The sequence below is a fragment of the Myotis nattereri genome, assembly GCF_964212035.1.
Source record: "Myotis nattereri genome assembly, chromosome: 12".
Classification (NCBI taxonomy): domain Eukaryota; kingdom Metazoa; phylum Chordata; class Mammalia; order Chiroptera; family Vespertilionidae; genus Myotis; species Myotis nattereri.
In genome coordinates this window covers 58,045,849-58,064,965 of record NC_138087.1, presented here as the reverse complement: position 1 = coordinate 58,064,965, position 19,117 = coordinate 58,045,849, and the positions used below count along the sequence as shown (strand labels likewise).

At 38.5% G+C, this 19,117-nt stretch overlaps 1 protein-coding gene across 5 annotated transcripts in view; it reads left to right on the top strand.

Moving 5' to 3' along the window:
- The first annotated feature begins 435 nt into the window (after window positions 1-435).
- ERP44 (endoplasmic reticulum protein 44) overlaps window positions 436-19,117 on the top strand; it is a 63,077-nt gene continuing 44,395 nt past the window's right edge. The window contains exons 1-2 of one of the 5 annotated variants that reach the window (XM_081103575.1): window positions 502-697; window positions 14,450-14,613. Coding sequence is in view for 1 of the 5 variants with exons in the window: in XM_081103573.1 (XP_080959699.1) it covers window positions 641-697 (57 nt within the window). In the remaining 4 variants the exon portion in view is untranslated. Of the gene's footprint in view, window positions 698-14,449; window positions 14,614-19,117 lie in introns of all 5 variants that reach the window. The other 4 variants (XM_081103577.1, XM_081103573.1, XM_081103574.1 and 1 more) reach the window with 4 other exon arrangements.

Genomic DNA, 19,117 nt, shown 5'->3' with positions numbered 1-19,117 from the left:
AGGCAGGGGCCACGGCGGTGCGATTGGAGCTTCCCCAACCAGGCACCCTACTACTCACCCTCGCCTCCGCCAGGACTCGCGTCCCGGGGGCGGCTCCAGGAGGCACGACCCCCACTGGGCCGCCCAACCCGCCAGGAGCCAAGACCGTACCTACATCCGGCCGGGGCAGGTCCCCCACTGCGCTAAATCTAACGGGGTCCCTCTGAAGGCCGCTGTCTCTGGACCGCACACCCTTCTGGGAATTGTAGTCCCCATCCCTCCGAAAACACCGGGTACTCTCGCTCTTCGCCCTTTCTGTCCCACAGGGCCTCGCGCGCACAGAACCCAGTAGACCTGGGCTGAGAGCCTGACGGGAAAGGAGTTCTGGACGCGCGATGACGTGCTCAGCGGAAGTGGTCAAGGACTACGTTTCCCGACGTGCTCCGAGGTGGGCGGGACCCGGAAGTGAGGGTTGAGAGGCCTCTCTGGAAGTTGTCCCGGGTGTGCGCCGCGGGAGCTCCGGGTCGAGAGGACGGGGTGTCGCTGCCGGGAGATTCCTCCGCTGCCGCCGGCCCCGGGAGCCCTCCCTTTCCTAACCCAACCCCACCTTACCCAGTCCCAGCGGCCAACGCCTGTCCCTGCCGCGGATCTCAGCGTTACCATGAATCCTGCCGTCTTCCTAGCCTTCCCCGACTTGAGATGCTCCCTGCTGCTCCTGGTAAGTGAGGGGAGGAATGACAGACCCTTCGGCAGACGCGCGGACGGCGGGAGGCCGTCGCCGAGGGGGACACCTCGGCCCCTACCCCTGCTTTCCTATCTTCTTCTTCGGTGGCGAGGAGTACACCCTCCGCCGCCGCCTTCACTCTCGGCATTCGTCTGTCCACTTTCCAGGCCCGGGGTCCCCGAGGCCTGAGAAACCGCGGCCGGCGCTTGGGACCCATAAACGGGAGAGTGAGCCCTGGGGAAAGGCTACGAGGGCGGGTCACAGCCGGGCTCGCTCCTCCTGTGCCCAGAGTACGGAGGTTGTCGCGGGCGCGCGGGCTCCTGGACCGGGCGGTCGCCCGAATCGCCAGGGACGGGGGGTAGACCGACGCTGTTCCCTCGCATCACCTCCTTTCGGAAGGGGTGAGGCCCGCAGTTGCCGGGGTCGTGCGAATCTCGCCCCGGAGCCCTGAGCCGGTGCCCGGGTTGGCAGGGCTCTCTGTTGTGGCTTGATGTGATTGGCTGGGAACCCGGAACCGGAGGCTGGCTTGGTCTCCAGTGGGGAATAAAGGTTGGAGGCTGGAATTACTTGCAGCCCGGGGCCCGAGACCTCCCTCCGCTTTTGTTACAGCCCCTCTCCCAAATGTAAGCCGCGTTGTTGTTTGGTGCTCCTGATTTGCGGGCGATCACATTTTTTTTGCACCCGTATGCACTCATTCCTGAACTTCTCCTGCTCAGCTCCATCCCATCCTATAAAGGAATCCTTCCTCAGCCCCCTTTCCTCCAGAGTTCATCGTGAGTGTGCAACCCAAGTAAGCCATCCATGCTGCGGGTCAAATTGAGACAAAAGTGAAGGGCTAACTCCATATGGAAAAAAAATGACATACCTTTAACTGCGCTGTTATATAACATTGGGAAACAACTTTAATTGCAATATTTTTTAAAAATACAATTTTATTTCAGAGAAGAAGGGAGAGAGAGAGACAGAGAGACAGAGAGACAGAGACAGACATCAATGATGAGAAAGAATTATTGATCAGCTGCATCTTGCATCGAGCCTGCAACCCGGGCCCTGACCCGAATTGAACTGCAACCTCCTGGTTCATAGGTCGACGCTCAAGCACTAAGCCACGCCGGCTGGGCAATTTTGGATTTTTTTAAACACCAAATTTAATATGGACATTAAGTCAAAATCACTTTCTTTACAATTTAAAAAACATGATTAAGTCACGCAGAGGAAATCATATAGCTGGTTACCAGGAGAACTGAGACTTCAATCACGTCTCTTGACTTACAGTGCTTATTTCACCATAGTACATTACATTTTTAATATTTGTGTTTAAAATAGTTTCCCTTCCTCCCTGTACCCTTCTTCTCACTTACCTCTGTGATTTACAAGTCATACATGAAAACCATATACAGTATTAGCTTGAACCTTTTCAGTGGAAAAGCACTGTAAAGAAAACTAAAGGGGCTGGCTGTCAATGGTTTTGAGAACTAAAAACTATCTGTATATAAATGTGTTAGTATTAAATGATTAAATGATAAAGTGTCTTATTGCCACTGTACCACAATGAGTGATTTCTGTATATGGGAAAATATTCTGTATAAAGTTGATTTTTGGTCATTTCATTTTACACTGTGGTTCTCTTTTCCTTCTCATTGTTATTAGAGGCCAGTCTCTTTTTAAGGACACTAGATAATATTATTTTTTATATCCATATAGTGGCCTGAAATATGAGTTGTCTGCCAGAAATCACTTTTCAATTACGAAAAAAAAAAAAAGCAGAGGGAAAAAAAATCTTAAAATAGTGGAAAGAAAAGTTGACACTGAATAGAAAGTTATATCAGATGTACTTGAAATGGTATGTTTGATTGGAGAGCTAAGTTTACGAAGAAGCAAGAATTTGTTTTGAAATAATTTATGCTTTTTATAGGAAACCTACAAATCCAGTTAAAGATAAAAGAAGGAATTTTTTTTCTGGTAATTCTAAAATCTAGTTAACATTTTGCATATTTACCTAAGTAAATGTAGAGAAATAGAAACTTAGAAATTTTAGAAAATACCTGTAAGATTAATGGGCTGGAAAATAAAGCCCAAGAAAAAGTTTAACAAACAAGAATTACAAGACATGCTAGATCCAATTTAAACACAGTGTTTACCAAAGTAGTTTTAGCAATTTATACCAGTTAGCAAATATTTGTAAAATATCTGTCTAGTCGCAATGAGTTGTTTATCTAACTGGAAATTATGTCTCAGTGATGGAATTCGCTTACTCAGTACCTGTTTGAAAATATGTCCTTTATCTTTCCCAATGTATTTTATTCCTCCTCCCTCACTTCTGTCAGATTTGTTTATTCCCTCCCATGTACAACCGCTGAGTATTCAAGTTTCCACCTAGCTGAGGTCATCATTTTTTCCTTAAGTAGCCTGTTCTAAAAAGCCACATATCCTCTTACTACAATAATTTTTTTCAGGCAAACTATACCTCAGCCCTAAAGGACTAGATCTATCCAAACTTAGTGGTGTTCATAAAATAACTACTGAAACATAATCCTAAACTTTTGTAGGCAAGTGGTTTCCCCTGATCTCAAAGGCATTTTGGAACATCACTCTGTGCCTAAAAAGCTCATTGTGGCCCTAGCTGGTTTGGCTCAATGGATAGAACGTTTCAGCCTGCGACTGAAGAGTCCCAGGTTCGATTCCGGCCAAGGGCAAATGCCTGGGTTGCGGGCTTGATCCTTAGGAGGGGGTGTGCAGGAGGCAGCCGATCAATGATTCTCTCTCATCATTGATGTTTCTATTTCTCCCTCCCTCTTTCTTCCTCTCTAAAATCAATAATATATATATATATATATATATATATATATATATATATATATAATGTTAAAAAGCTCATTGTGATCATTTTTTCCCTGGGCATAAATACAAAATTATAAAAAATGTACAAAAGAGACACATACAATGATATTTACTGCAAATCTCCAAATATATCCTCAGGTAATTTTTCTAGAATTATATTTCTTGGATCCTATGGTATGTCAGTTATTTAGGATTTCTGATACATTGTACCAAATTGCTCTACTGAAAAGTCTACCAATGTATATTCCTACCAATGGTGTATGTATATTCTTCCTCACACTAAACAATCAGTGGGTGTTTTGTCATATATGCCAATTTAGTAGTCCAAAAACGGTATCTGACTTAAAATTTACATTTATTTGATTACTACCAAAGTTGAATATTTTTTCAGATTTATTAACCATTTATATTTCTCTATGTGTATGTAAGTGTTCACATTATTTGTCCCCTTTTTAAAAAAATGTTTACTTTTTACTTCCTCAAGTTATTCAGAATAGAATAGTAAATCAGATAAGATACGATTTGAGGACAATAGAAAGTGTTATTACTTTGTTCATTTAGTGTCTGTTCAAGAGGTAGCATAGTGCAAAAAATCCTGGACTAGATGTTAGGGCATCTATACACAAGTTCCAAGTCTTCCATATACTTAATACTGTAACTAACCTAGAATAAATCACCTATCTAACTTTTTTGTAAGCACATTGAATTTAATGATTCCGTGGTTCTTTGTGTAGTCTATCTTGTATTTCAAAAAGGAAATTTCTCTAACTCCCCTAATTAATAGAGTTAATATTTAACTGGGTATTTCCTCCAAAAAAAAAAAAAATAGTCTGCTAGCTTTTCAGCATGTTGCAGGTCTGTGCCCCCTCACTTTGTTATTCAGGGTAAAGAATAGCATGCTTTGGTCACAGCTCTCCTGATATTGGCAATTGCTGTGCTCCCTTTCATCTAACCAAGTAAGTGATTAAAAATAGTTGGACTTTTCACAGCCTTTATTGATCTTTAGTCTACCTTTCATTCCATAGAGAGGCGCTTTCTGGGACCTAGGCTGCAGAGACTTTTTCTCATTGGTATTTTTACTTTCCTCCTGTTATTTGAATGCCTGTTTGCTATTTTCTATTAAGGAGAAAAATATATTTGATATTCATATCATGCTTCCAAGAAATTTATAATTTGGTGGGGTAGAGAAGATGGGTATGTCAATAATTAGAATTCCAAAAGGGAAGTGATAGGTGCCCTAGTGTACTTGTAGAAGTGGGTTACAGATCTTGCTACATAGAAGTGTGGTTGTGAACCTAGGCATCTGCATCACCTGGGAGCTGCTTCTAGCATCCTCACACCAGGCCTACTGAGTCAGAATCTGCAGTTTAACAACATACCCAGCTGACCATATATACCTATTATAGAGGACAGCTGTAGATGTTTGAAAGGGGCATTACTTACTTGTCAGTGGGAGAATAGGAGAAGTCTTGAAAAAAGATGAGAGTAGGGCCTTGAAAGGTTAATTTTCAGTCCTGAATGGAATGAAAAAAAAAAAGTTTAATAACTTAATAAATCTTTAACATGAGTACCTGTTTTGTTTTGCTTTTTTAAGAAGTCTGCCGTCTGGCTTGCTGACATGGCCAGATGTCAGAATTGGCCCTAAAGAGTCTTGCAAACACTTTGGTGAATTTCCATGAGAACAGGTTATTATTTTCTTAGCCAAAATAAAGATCGTGGTCTTTTAATGGATTCTCACAGCATTCCAATTACTCCATTCAAGAGAGGAGGGAAAAATGCCACTTTGCAGAAGGGTCTTGTGTAATACTGTAGATCTCAGGTCTTGGTTCTGTCTTTGAGGAGATTACAATCAAGTTCTAACTGCTTTTATTCTATTGGTGATGTTCTTAAGAGCTCTGTGATTTTTCCAGCCCTGTGATTTTCTCATTAAGTAGAACCTTGAGCATTATATTTTAATGTGTCTAACTTTTAGTCAGCTGAATTTGTAGACATGAACATTGTTAATATAATAGTTAAAAGCAATGAAAATAAGGAAGAAATCATCTCAGGAAAACATTCTAGTAGTATATGAGCTAAGGAAAACCGTTGGGAGAATAGCCAAGTGCCAGTTCTTTTTCCTTGGGATCATCAGAATCTATTCATGGGACTTTTGATAATTGGATTTAAGAACTTTTTTAGAAAAAGGTCTTTAGGAATCAGAAGAATTTTTGACCCTGGTAAAAGTAATTGAGGCCCTTTTTATTTTTGTGGGACTCTCATCAGTGTCTTGCTCAGTTCAGTAGTCGGGAAGGGATATAAAAACCATGCAGTTATAATTACTGAAGTTAGAATTGTCTAGAGTTGTGCTGTAAATTCAAATTTATTAAAATGAAATAAAATATAAAGTTCCATTCCTCAGTTACAGTAACCATATTTCAGGTGCTCAATAGTCATGTAGCTAGTGGCTGCTGTATATATCAATACAGATTATGGAACATTTCTGTCATTGCAGAAAGTGCTGTTGGATAGGGAGAACTTCATTTTCCTCTGTCTCAGAAAGAAAGACAAGTTTAGGTTAAACCAGGGGTGGGCAAACTTTTTGACTCGAGGGCCACAATGGGTTCTTAAACTGGACCAGAGGGCTGGAACATAAGCATGGATGGAGTGTTTGTGTGAACTAATATAAATTCAAAGTAAACATCATTACATAAAAGGGTACGATCTTTTTTTTTTTTTTTAGTTTTATTCATTTCAAACGGGCCGGATCCGGCCAGTGGGCCGTAGTTTGCCCACGGCTGGGTTAAACAATGAGGAAAAGGTCTCAAGTAGTGTTTCAAAACTGGAACATATATCTTGTCTGTCCAAGGGCAATCACCAGGAGAATGTCCGCAAATCTTATCAGTGAGCACAGATTTGCCTTTTGATTGGCTGTAGCAAATTTAGGGAAGCACCAGAAAATACTAGTTAAAATTAGAAAATAAAAGTTATTGATTCGTCTAAAAGGGCAAGTCACTTTCCTTCTTGAGACCTTAGTTTTTCAACTAAAAATTGAGTGAAATTAAATAGACTGTTTTGGGCTTTGTGATTTAAAAGGCTGTAATTGTCTCTGTGGTAAATCCCCTTTGAGGTGACATCTTTAGAAATGATACTTTAGAGTAGTGATTTTCAACTGGGGTGTCACAAGAATTTTTTTTTAAATCTTCACCCAAGGATATTTTCCATTGATTTTTTTTTTTTTTTTTTGAGAGAGAGAGGGAGAGAGAAACATTGATGTGAGAAACATCGATCTGTTGCCTCCCATACTTGCTCTGACCCAGGAATCAAACCTGCAACCAGGGTATATGCCCTGATTATGAATCGAACCCACAACCTTTTGGTGTACAGAATGATATTCCAACCAACTGATCCACTTGGCCAGGGCATGCCACAAGGATTTTTAAAACATGCAAAACCTACCTGACTATTTAGGGGTACTGACATTTCCCCCCTTAGATTATAAAATAAAAAAATGATTACAGCCAATACAACAATGGCCATCTGGTGTGAACGAATCAAAATTATACCCTTTTTTGTCAGACCAGCAAAAAATATATATTTTTGGTGTGCTGCAGAATTTTAGTAATTTATGAGTGCCAGAAGATGAAAAGATTGAACATTGTTGCTTTAGAGGAAATTTTATTTTACTTTATTATTTTTTAAAAAATATATTTTTGTTGATTTCAGAGAGTAAGGGAGAGGGAGAGAGATAGAAACATCAATGATGAGAGAGAATCATTGATCAGCTGCCTCTTGTGCACCCCACACTGGGGATCGAGCCTGCAACCCAGGCATATGCCCTTACTGGGAATCGAACTGTGACCTCCTGGTTCATAGGTTGATGCTCAACCACTGAGCCACGCCTGCTGGGCAAGAGGAATTTTTATTGACTAAGAACATACCTACATTTTAGTGGGGAAATTACCAGTAAAAAGATCGCCTGTTGATAGTTTTGTTTTCCTCAGGTATCAGAAGGATACCTTTTCCCAGGAGCTAATCTTCTAATTAGTGAATGTGCATATGTTACTGTCTACTTTAAAATAAATGACTGCCTACTTTAAAATAAATGGCTAGAAGTCATATGAGCTCATGAAGACAGACTAATATTTAATATTTAAAGCAGCTTGCTAAGAAATTTGAGCCAACTCTAAAGTATGATTTAGTGATGGAGTAGAGCTCATGAATAAGTTTTAAACAGAGTTAAAATTTCTTGGTAGTTGAAACAAGATACTCTCATAGTTAAATGCCTGATATTTTGCTGTTCTGTTGTATTTGGAGTTTTGGAAAATTCAACTTTTAAAAAGTTACTGACACAGCAATGAGGTCTATCTCTGCAGAAAGAACAGTTTCAAGTAAAGTGTGATTTAGAGTTATCCTGAGAAGAAATTTAGACATTCTAAATTCTTTTGATTTCATGCCCAACTGCAGTAAAATCTCTGCTACCTGGTGACAAGCTCACACTTCTGTAATGACATCACATTCTGAAAGAGCTAAGAGAATAAAGAAGAGCTATTTGTTGTTGTTGTTTTTTTTGTAGCCAAAGTAATTTCTTAGAAAACATCTACTTAAATTGACTCATTCATCAAACTTTCTAGTACCAGTTTTTACTATAAGAGTTGATACTAATTCTCTTAGAAAGTCTTTGATCTGCTTACAGTTAACAAAAGTATCACAGTATTGCAAAATACTTGGCTCTTTGCTTAATCTTCGAACGAACAGAAACCTTAATTTCACTTGAGAGCTATAAAAACTATACTACTTTTTTTCCCATAGACTGGGCACTGTTTAACATTTTAATGTATAGTTGACTCTTGAGCAATGTGGGGATAAGGATCGCTGACCCTACCCCCCCTCTCCACACACACACTGTTGAAGATCTTTGTATAACTTTCGACTCCCCCAAAACTTAACTAGTAGCCTACTATTGACCAAGAAGCCTTACCAATAATATAAACAGTTGATTAACACATTATTTGTATTATGTACTGAATTTTTACATTAAAGTAAGCTAGAGAGAAAATGTTAATAAAAAATCATAAGAAAGAGAAAATACATTAACAGGATTACTTGTATTTATTGAACACAACTACAACCATGTATGAACCCTGTTTAGACACTTGTTTGGAGAAGTCACTTAGCCTATTTGAGTCTTATCATTTAACAAATATTTGCACTTATCATATGTCATGGTTGTACCCATGCATTTCAAACCTGTGTTGTTTAAGGGTCAACCATATGTCCTTCTATTTTTTTTGTGTATATATTTGAAAGGACTTTTAACAGTAACATACACATTTTGAGCAAGGTAGGATTGGGCTCTTGCTCTTATTTGATCCTGGTATAGAGTGGTAGACCATTGGTGACCTGGATTATAGAAGCAAGAGATGCCCATGTGTATACATGTGCTTGTACCCATATAACTTGAAAATGACACCTAACTTGACCACTAAACTTAAAAAGTTATTTAACCTTTCTGAGCTTCCATTTTCTCACCTATCAAATGGGGATAAAGACCTCTTCTGCAGAGTTCTGGGAAGACAAAATGAGACTCTTTGTGAATGTGTCCATGGCACATTGTAGGCTCTTAGACTTTTCTGGTTTCTGCCACATATTAGGTGTTCAAAAAATGTTGTTTAGATGAGGGACAGTGAGTGAGTGAATGAATGAATCATTTCCTTTTTTTGTAATTTTCAAATTGTTCATCCAGTGGTATTAAAATTGGGTGCACTAAAATGATGAACTGGCATGACTAGTGTCCAGCCTCTGTGGTCTTCTAATGCTCATAATTGCACTGTCATAAAAACAGCCTAATCGTGTGACTATTAAGTAAGTTATCTGCCTAGCTCTGTTTTTTAACTGTACTTAGTTTTGTACTTATATTTATTATGTAATGATGAACCCTGTTTAGACACTTGTTTGGAGAAGTCACTTAGCCTATTTGAGTCTTATCATTTAACAAATATTTGCACTTATCATATGTCAGATATTGCAAAGTTTCATTTTCCTTATTTATAAAGTAGGAATAATATAATTCCTGCTTCAGCTTCAGAGTTGCTGTGAAGATATAAAAAATAATATATGTGCTTGTGAACAGTAAATATAAGTTGTTACACTGGAATATTGTTGCATGCTTCAAACATGCTTATTACTTGGATTCTTCCACTGGAAACCTAGGTATGCAATGCATATTCCTTTCAGGGAGAGTTGGTACATTATGAAATAGTTTTGGATTTCCAGGATAACTGACAATACTAGACTGTAGATTGACATCAAAGCTAGAAAGGCCTGGTTCATTCCTGGCTCTAACTATGTGATATTAAGCAAATTTCCTTATCTTTCTGACCCTCAAATTTTCTATTTTAAAAGTGAGGATAATTCTGCAAGGTTGTAAGGTTAAGGTATATATAAAGTACTTTGCATTACCTGGCATATAGGATGTATTTTTGTTTTGTAAGGTAATGAATAGAGAAGGAAACCTTATCAAACTGATAAAGTCATCATTATGAAATGGAGACAGTACCTTGGAGGAGAATAGTGCTTGTGCTGGCCATCTTTCTGTGCTTTTACTATTTTTTTTTTACCTTCTGAAATGGGTAAATGGATGAGGACTTTTATTTTAAAAGTCTGATTGTAAAATTAGTGGTTTCTTAAAGTGCTTATTAACTTGTCTCTTTCCCCTGTAAGTTATGACATAGTCTTATTAAAATAGTGACAAAAATAACTATGATTGATAAGAAATAACTAACTTGATATGTATGTCTGCTTTTAATACAAAAGCAAATAAATTCCTGTAAGTGGTATAAATGAAGTGGTGAAACATGCTTTATGCTTTACTCTTTGAAAGGTATCATTTGCTCCACATAGAAAAATATCATTTCTATTACTTTATACACTCAAAATCATTCAAAGATATATCTTTGACTGTTGTAATTGATGAGATTTGAAAAAATGATGACAATTTTAAAAAAAATATATCTTTCTCTAGTTGAATTTATAAGGGAAGAGAAGATTAGCAGAGCAGATTTTTGGTCAATGAAAAAATACAAAAATAAAAATCCTATTTCTGTAAGTGTGGAAGGTTTAAAATTGCTGGTTATATGGTTTCATTTGTCCCTATAAGCCTAACTTACATATACCATAGTTATCCCTTCAATATTGCTTCAGTGGAATGTAAAGTTATTTACACATAGTATGTATAATATTTACTACTTCAGTAAGTTTTGGCCATTAAGCTAAATTACTGTTCATTGATTTGACGAAAACTGAGGATATGACAAATTCTTTTTAATTTAGATACTGTGATGAAGAAGGTATTTGGTGAGAACCTATCCTATCTAATAAAGAAGGAATATGCCTATCTAATAAAGAAGGAATATGCTAATTGGCCATCTTGCTGTCACAAAAGAAGGCGGCTCCCACAGCCAATGAGGGAATATGCTAATTGACTGCCCCACCCTCAAAGATGGTGGTGCTCACAGCCACAAGAAGGCAGCGCCCAGTCCCCTCAGGCCCGTCCGGGCAGCAGGTGCGCAGCAAGGCCAGGCCTGGCCGCTCCGCATGCCTGCCTCCGAAGTCCCCCAGTCCTCTCAGCCCCCCATCTGCCCAGGGCCGGCCCGAGGCGCAGGCAAGCCCCAGATGTCGGCTGCCCAGCCGCCCAGGGCCGGCCGAGGCTTGCGCTGCTGGCAGTGGCAGCAGCAGAGGTGTGATGGGGGCATTGCCTTCCCCTGATCGCCGGGTTGCCTCCTGCCCCTGAGGACTCCCGGACTATGAGAAGGGGGCAGGCCGGGCTGAGGGACCCCCCGCCCCTCCCCAATGCATGAATTTTCATGCACCGGGCCTCTAGTTGGTATATTAAACAGTTCAAGATGGGTATTTCAACTTAGATCAGTAAAAGGCCACTATATGATTTTGCTTTTATATTGTCTTGAATACATTTACAGATCCCTCCCGCTGGGAAGATGGCTACTTGGTTAGAAAAAAAGGTTACATTGTGTTTTCCAGTCCATAATGCTAAGTTATAAAGGTTTCCTTGATACACACTTGACCAACAGAGTGGTTTAAGGTATATAAAAAGATGAACCCTCAAGAAATAGCTTTTAAATCCAAGAAGTGCCTAATATTCTGTAGCAAACTAATCAGATTTTCAGTCTTTTCTTTCTCATTTGACCCTCCTGAGGCAAGAGAAACCACCTGGTAGATATGACTGAAGTAGTTATGCGCAAGGCTGTTGTGTTTGATGCCTTAGTGGTCTTTTTTAGCTTACTTTATTTGGGGACTACTGCTTTGTACTGTAGTAGTAACTTCCCTTGATCATCTATAGCTGTTACTTCTAATACAGAATGGATTGTGATATTAGGAAATTAGCAAACAGCTTGTCTATATTCCCACATGACACGATTTTTGAAGAATCTATCACTTCTTTTGAAATATTACAATGCTTTGAAGTACAGCAAGCCCTTGAATAATGTCATTTTGTTCAATGTTGTTTTGTTATAAAGTTGATGAGATGCTGTAGGAACTTAACTCTTGTTTATATCAATTAGCTTATGATAAAATTGGTTTGTTATATGTTGTTTCCTTAAAATCACAGAACAACGTTAAGTGGAGGCTTACTGCACTAAGTTAATAAATATACTTGAATATTGTAAAGGTGAGATAGAAGATATTTTCTTAATGGCTTATAATGCACTTTTATTCAGTCTGTTGGTTGCAGGAGGGAACAAGAGTATCTTCAGGGCACATTTTCTTCTAAGAGAAGTACAAGGTATTTGTATTATCAAAGTTTATTAACCCATTGTCAAGGCTGGGGTGATTCATATCGGTAAATTTTTAAAATGGCACTTAAAGTCAATACTACTCATACAAGCCAAATGGATGTGTGAGTGTAACCTTTTTTGTTTTTTTGGAAGTCATTCAAAAACATAAAGAAGCATTTTCATTATGTTTAGGTTCTGAAATGTTTATGTTCTAGTTCATAGGTCCAGAAGGACACATCATACATGGGATGACTAAGTTCATCTCTTGTGGACTAAGACTAACTATGTGGTTCTGTTTGACTAGCATGCATGGAAACTTTTAGATTGATAGTTAGAAGTTGGTGTCTGCCTTACTGGAGGCTACCAACATTGAAGTTTTTAAAAATGATGATTGTGCTCCCCAGGTAATAGTAGCTACCTAATTGTGAATTATACTACCCTTTGGTAATCTTCTGTTCATAATCTTTATGGCATTTCATAATTACCTACTGCATTTCTTCTTGAAATGCTGTTCTTCCTGCTTCTTTATGCTCCCGTAGTTTCTCTGTTTCTCTCTCTGTTTTGTTCTCTGTTCCTCACTGGTTGGGGGAAGGGAAAAGGCCTACATTTAAGAGACAGAAGACAGTAAGGAGGTAAATGTGGATATTCTCTGATGTACTAAGAGCTTCTTTTCTCCTTTTCCATAACATCTTGTCATCAAGTCATTTTAACTCACAGCTTTAACTGTTGCCTCGCTAAAGATTGGAGAAGCTTGGGGGCCTATTAACACTTAGGGCCTTGGGCTCAGTTACTTTCTTGGTGCTTTAGTCCTGGGTATATGAAAAGTGGTCAAATACAATTTCCAGATTTTTCATGCTAGTTGGTAGAAAGCACCTCATCTCTGTCAGCTGTTTTCTCATTGACTGGGCAAGGCATATAAATAGTGAAATTGCTGTAGATCAGTGATTACAAAGAAATTCTTTCTCCAAAATAGTCTTAACTCCTCTTTTAGTATTACCAGTCACCTAGGTTTATGACTTTGGCTTGTTGAACTTTTCAACCCTTTAGCTTGTCATCATGACCTGTTTGCCTTTGAAAGTTTCCCCAAATCTCCTCTGTCTCAGTACAGGCCCTTGTTTTTCTTCCTTGTTACCATTGTACTCTTTGTCATAAAAGTATGGAACACTAATCTTTCCTACATCTTGAAATCACTGTGCTCCTCCCTTAATGAGAAGTCTCCTTTATTATTTTCTGCTACAGTAGATATCAACCCCTGTATCTGATTTTCAAGGGTATTACACTCACTCTTCTAAGACTTTGGTTTTTTCATTAACAATCTGGCTCCAACTTCATCTTCCAATACTTCCAATACACACTACATGAACTTCCATAGTCAGGTTTTGCTACTGACTTACTTCTCCCATAGGAATCATTCTGTTTAACCCATACAGTGCGCTTTGCCTTTTTCCTGCCTTCTCTCTAAATCAGTGGTTCTCCACCTTCAGGCCCTTTAAATACAGTTCCTCATGTTGTGACCCAACCATAAAATTATTTTCGTTGCTACTTCATAACTGTAATGTTGCTACTGTTATGAATTATAATGTAAATATCTGATATGCACGATGGTGTTAGGCAACCCCTGTGAAAGGGTCGTTTGACCGCCAAAGGGGTCGCGACCCACAGGTTGAGAACCACTGCTCTAAATGTTTGTAGTTTACTTTCTATAAGTTTTACAGTACTCGCATCATATATCTTGTGTGCTCATTTTTCATGCATGGTCATGAAGCTCTTGAAGGACAGAATGTGCCTTTGAATTCCCTACAGGTCCTACCTGGTTTAGCGCTTCCATCCCCATAGGTTGTCATCCAGATACTGCCATAACCTTGTGGAAGAATAGGAGGATATGTTCTTGTACGTGATAGGATTGTGATGAATGTGTAGAATGGAAAGGTGAGTAGATGCTCAGCCTGGTGAGGTAAAACTTTGCAGTGTCACTGCTTTTACAGTGGATTGGTTTGTCCTGTACTAGGTGTACCGGTTAATAATGGTGGATTTTGTAATCAAAGAAAATATGAGATAATATCAAGAGAAACATCAAAAGTGCTTTATTCAAAGTAATGTCCATCGCTAGCTACACATTTTCCCCATCTTTCAGGTAATTTGTGGATACTGTCCCAATAGAACTTGCTTTGAGGCAAACCATTCAGAGACCCAATTTTCCACTTCTTCGTACGTTTTGAAGTGCTGCTTAGAAAGTGCATGTGCCTTCGATCGGAACAAGTGGTAACCTGAAGGAGCAAGGTCTGGTGAATACAGCAGGTGGGTTAATACTTCCCAGGCAAGATCTGTCAACATGTCTTTAACTGGTTTTGAAGTGTGTGATGGTGTGTCATCATGAAACAAAATTACTTTGCCGTGTCTTCTGGCACATTCGGTCGTTTCATGATCAAAGCGTGGTTCAAATAGATTATTTGTTGTCGGTAGCGATCAGTATTAACGGTTTCACCTGGTTTTAAAAGCTCATCATACACCACACCTTCCTGATCCCACCAAATGCAGAGCATTGTCTTCTTCCTGAAGCGATTTGGCCTTGCAGTCGATGTTGATGGTTGACCTGGGTTAACCCATGATTTTGTGCATTTGGGATTCTCAAAATAAATCCACTTTTCATTGCCAGTCATAATTCAATGCAAAAAAGACTTTCTTTTGTGCCATTGAAGCAACATTTTAATGATGACTTTTCGGTTTTCCATTTGTCTTTTGTTCAGTTGATGTGGCACCCATTTCCTTCCTTTAAAATCTTTCCCATTGCTTGTAAACAATCGGAAGTTGTTTGCTGAGTAACGTTTAATCTTTCTGCAAGTTGTTTTTGAGTTTTACCTGCATCTTCATCCAATAATGCTTGTAATTGTTGGTCTTCAAACTTTTTCGGTTGACCTGGACGTTCTTTGTCTTTCACATGGAAATCATCACTTTCAAAGCATTTAAACCAGCGCTCACAGGTATCTTGAGATGGAGCATGTTCACCATAAGCTTCCCAAAGTATTCAGCAGCACTTTTCTTCAAAATAAAGCAATGAATTAAAACTTCCCGCAAATGCTCTTTTTTTGGCATGAAATTCGACATTTTTAAGCATAAAAATATATATATGATGTTAATACCTTAAGCAAATTTGACATATGAAGTTTTCAAGCTTGCTGTCAATACAACAAAATAGCATACATATCAAATCACATATATATCAACATATGTGTAACTCCATCTATTGAAAAATATCCGCATTATTAACTTGTACACTTAGTAAGCTTCCTATCATAGCAAGTGTTCAATTGGAAACTAATTGACCATCCTGCCAGTGATGCTGCAAGAGTCCTGCACGAGGGGGCATTGTCACATCCTATCCTTCCTATATAATAAAAGCCCAGCAACCGAATAGCAGAACAACTAGAACGACTGGTCGACCAATCACTGTGATGCACACTGACCACCAGGCGGCAGATGCTCAACTCAGGATCTGTCCCCTGGTGGTCAGTGTGCTCCCACAGTGGGAGCAGCCACTTGGCTGACTGGGATGAGCAGCGCTACCATAGCGGGCCGATCCCCACAGGCCGTTCCCCCCACCAGTGCACAAATCCCGTGCACTGGGTCTCTAGTAGTTAGATAAACTAATGCCCTTCCAATTTGGTAATTCTAAATAACTACTGTTTTGACCTAATAAAGTAGAGGACAGAAAGGTTGATAGGAACTGAGGGATTGACCAGGCTAATGGTAAGTTAAACAATAATATTGATAATTTATAGCTTAGTAATCTTTATAGTTTATGGTCCTATATTTCAGTGTTCTCTTTAGAGCTTATGTTGAAAATAAAATTTGAAGTTATAAAATATATCTCTGTGGTCTTCATATTTGATCATCTATTTGACTACTGAGAGAATTCAATTTAGGAGACTGTCTAACCTACATAGATTCTTTATCTGAAAACTTTATTATTTTGAATTACTAAAAACAAATATTCATTGGAACTGCTGCATTCATTTCACTTACTGATAAATAGGAAAATTATGCTCATTCCACAACAGTAGAGTTTATGAACTTCAGTTGATTGAGACTTGCTTTTTTCTCCCTTTTTAAATAGAAACCAGTGGTGTATTTTCTGTATTCATTCTCTTAATTTGATGGTGAATTGATTTATCATTTCTTTAAATGCTAGTTTGTCCTAAGGCAGGTCAAGTATTTTAGTATTTTTCTTAAGTTTTTTTTTTTTTTAGGGTTTTTTTGTGTTGTTTTTTTTTTTGAGGGGGTGGAGGGGTTGGGAGGCCTCTAGAATTCTTGATGACTTAAAACAAATTATTCTCTATCAAATTTGGAAACAAAAAGTCTGAAATCAAGGTGCTGGCAGGGCCACTGTCCCTCTGAAGGCTCTAAGGCAGAATCCTTCTTTGCCTCTTCCAGCTTCTGGTGGTTCCTGGCATTTCTTGGCTTATTTATAGACACATCATTTCAATTTTTGCATCCATCTTCATTCATTATCTCCCCTGGGTGTCTCTGTATCATCTCCTCTGCTTGTAAGGGCACCAATCAGTGGATTTAGGACCTAGCCTAAATCCAGGGTGGTTTCATCTTGAAACCATGAACTAATTACATCTTCAAGAACCCTATTTCCAAATGAGGTTACATTCAGAAGTTCTGGCTGACATGAATTTGGGGGGACCGTGTTCAACCCACTACAGCCGATATGCTCTTTTACTCCAAATCTATATTTACATAGGACTGTAGGCAGAAAGAAATAAGCTATTTGTGTGCATGTGCATACATCTGAAATATTATTCCTTAAACTATAAAATAATAAAAGTAGGGAATTAAATACTTTTGTTGCATAAAGGTATTTAGGAAAGTAACTATTTGCATTGATAGTGAAATAAGGAATAGTACTTTAAAAAATATACTTTGTTTTTTAGAACAATTTTAGGATCACAGTGGTATTAAGTGCAAGGCGTACAGAGATTCTCTGCACCATACACATGCATAGCCTCCCCTATTATCAATATCCCCTATCAGAGTGGTACATTTGCTACAGTTGATGAGCCTACATTGACACATACTATCACCCAGAGTACATAGTTTACATTAGGATTCATTCTTGATGTACATTCTGTGAGTTTGGACATGTATTTACTATTATAATATCAAACAAAGTAGTTTCACTAATCATTTTACTATCTCCATAGTTTTGCCTTTTTTTTTCTCATATAATGTCATATTGTTGGAAACACTGTATGTAACTTTTACAGATTGATTTTTCTCACTTAGTAATAGGCATTTCAATTTCCTCTGTATCTTTTTATGGCTTAATAGCTTATTTCTTTTTAGTGCTGAATAATATTGCATTGTATGGATGTATCACAGTTTATCTGTTTGTCCATTGAAGGACATCTTGGTCTTGAAGGACTTATTGCCTTGGCAATTATGAATAAAGCTGCTATAAGCATTCATGGCATGTTTTTGTGTGGATGTAAGCTCTCAGTTTCTTTAAGTAAGATACCCAAGAGTGCAATTGCTGGATTGTGTGGTAGGCGTATATTTAGTTTTTTAAGAAACAGCCAAATTGTCTTCCAAAGTGGCTATATCATTTTGTATTCCCACCAGCAATAAATGAGAGTTTCTGTTGCTCCACAACTTTGTCAGCATTTGGTGTAGTCATTGTTCTAGATTTTGGCCGTTCTAATAAGTACGTAGTGGTATCTCATTTTAATTTGCATGGAATCTATAGTGATGTCACCTCTTCTGATACTATTAATTCCTAATTGTGCCAATGCTTGTTATTTTTTTCTTTTCCTCTTTCTCATAGCAACTAAGACAAGAGTGTGCAAGGGCAAATGATTTCTAAACTCAGATTCCCTTTTAATAAACCATGGTTATTCCCTGATTACATTTTTGATAGAGTGCTTAGAAATTGAAATATTACATGGAAGTGTGATGGAGGTCATGAGGTAATGACCCTTAATATATATGAAAGATTGGAGACTCACTGGGAGGGGGTGATGTATTTTATTTTTTTAAGGCATTTATTTGTTTGGTTAATAAAATTATATAGGTTTCCCATGTACAATTCTATAATACCTCATCTGTATATTTTATTGTTTGTTCACCACCGCACATCAAGTCTCCTTCCAATCACCATTTAAACTCCCTATACCCTCTTCACCTACCCCCAACCCTCTTTCCCTCTGGTAGTCACCATACTGTTGTCTGTGTCTATGAATTTGTTTCCCCTTAAGCCCTTTACCTTTATCACCCAGCTGTGCAAACCTGGGGTCGGGGGGGGGGGGGCGGCGGGGGGGAGGGTAAGACCAAATAAGGGAAAGACAGACCCATTTGCTTTACAAAGTTAATTAAAACAGTATGTGGCATACGGGGAAATATTAAAAATTATTCTGATGATAATTATGATAGGTATCTCAGTAAGTATATGGCCTTTCAAGGACTAATTTTGAATGACATTTAGAATTGGTTTGGTTAGAAGTAACAGTATACTTATGAAGATACAGATTTTTTAAAGTAAGCAGCATGTACATTAGACATATATAATAATGGAGTTATTCTTGAATTTGGTAATAAAAATATTTTTACCCTAGAACATAGTATTCAGGAATAAGAAACTAGAAAGCTTGAAAGCCATTCTAGAATTAAGTGAATGTGGAAAATGAGAAACCCAAGGTTTCACTGAACATTTTTCATTGAAGGCTGTTGACTCACCAAAAAACAGGGTAACTTGTTTGCTGGTGAAATAAAGGCATTCTTTAACATATGTAGGAGATACTTT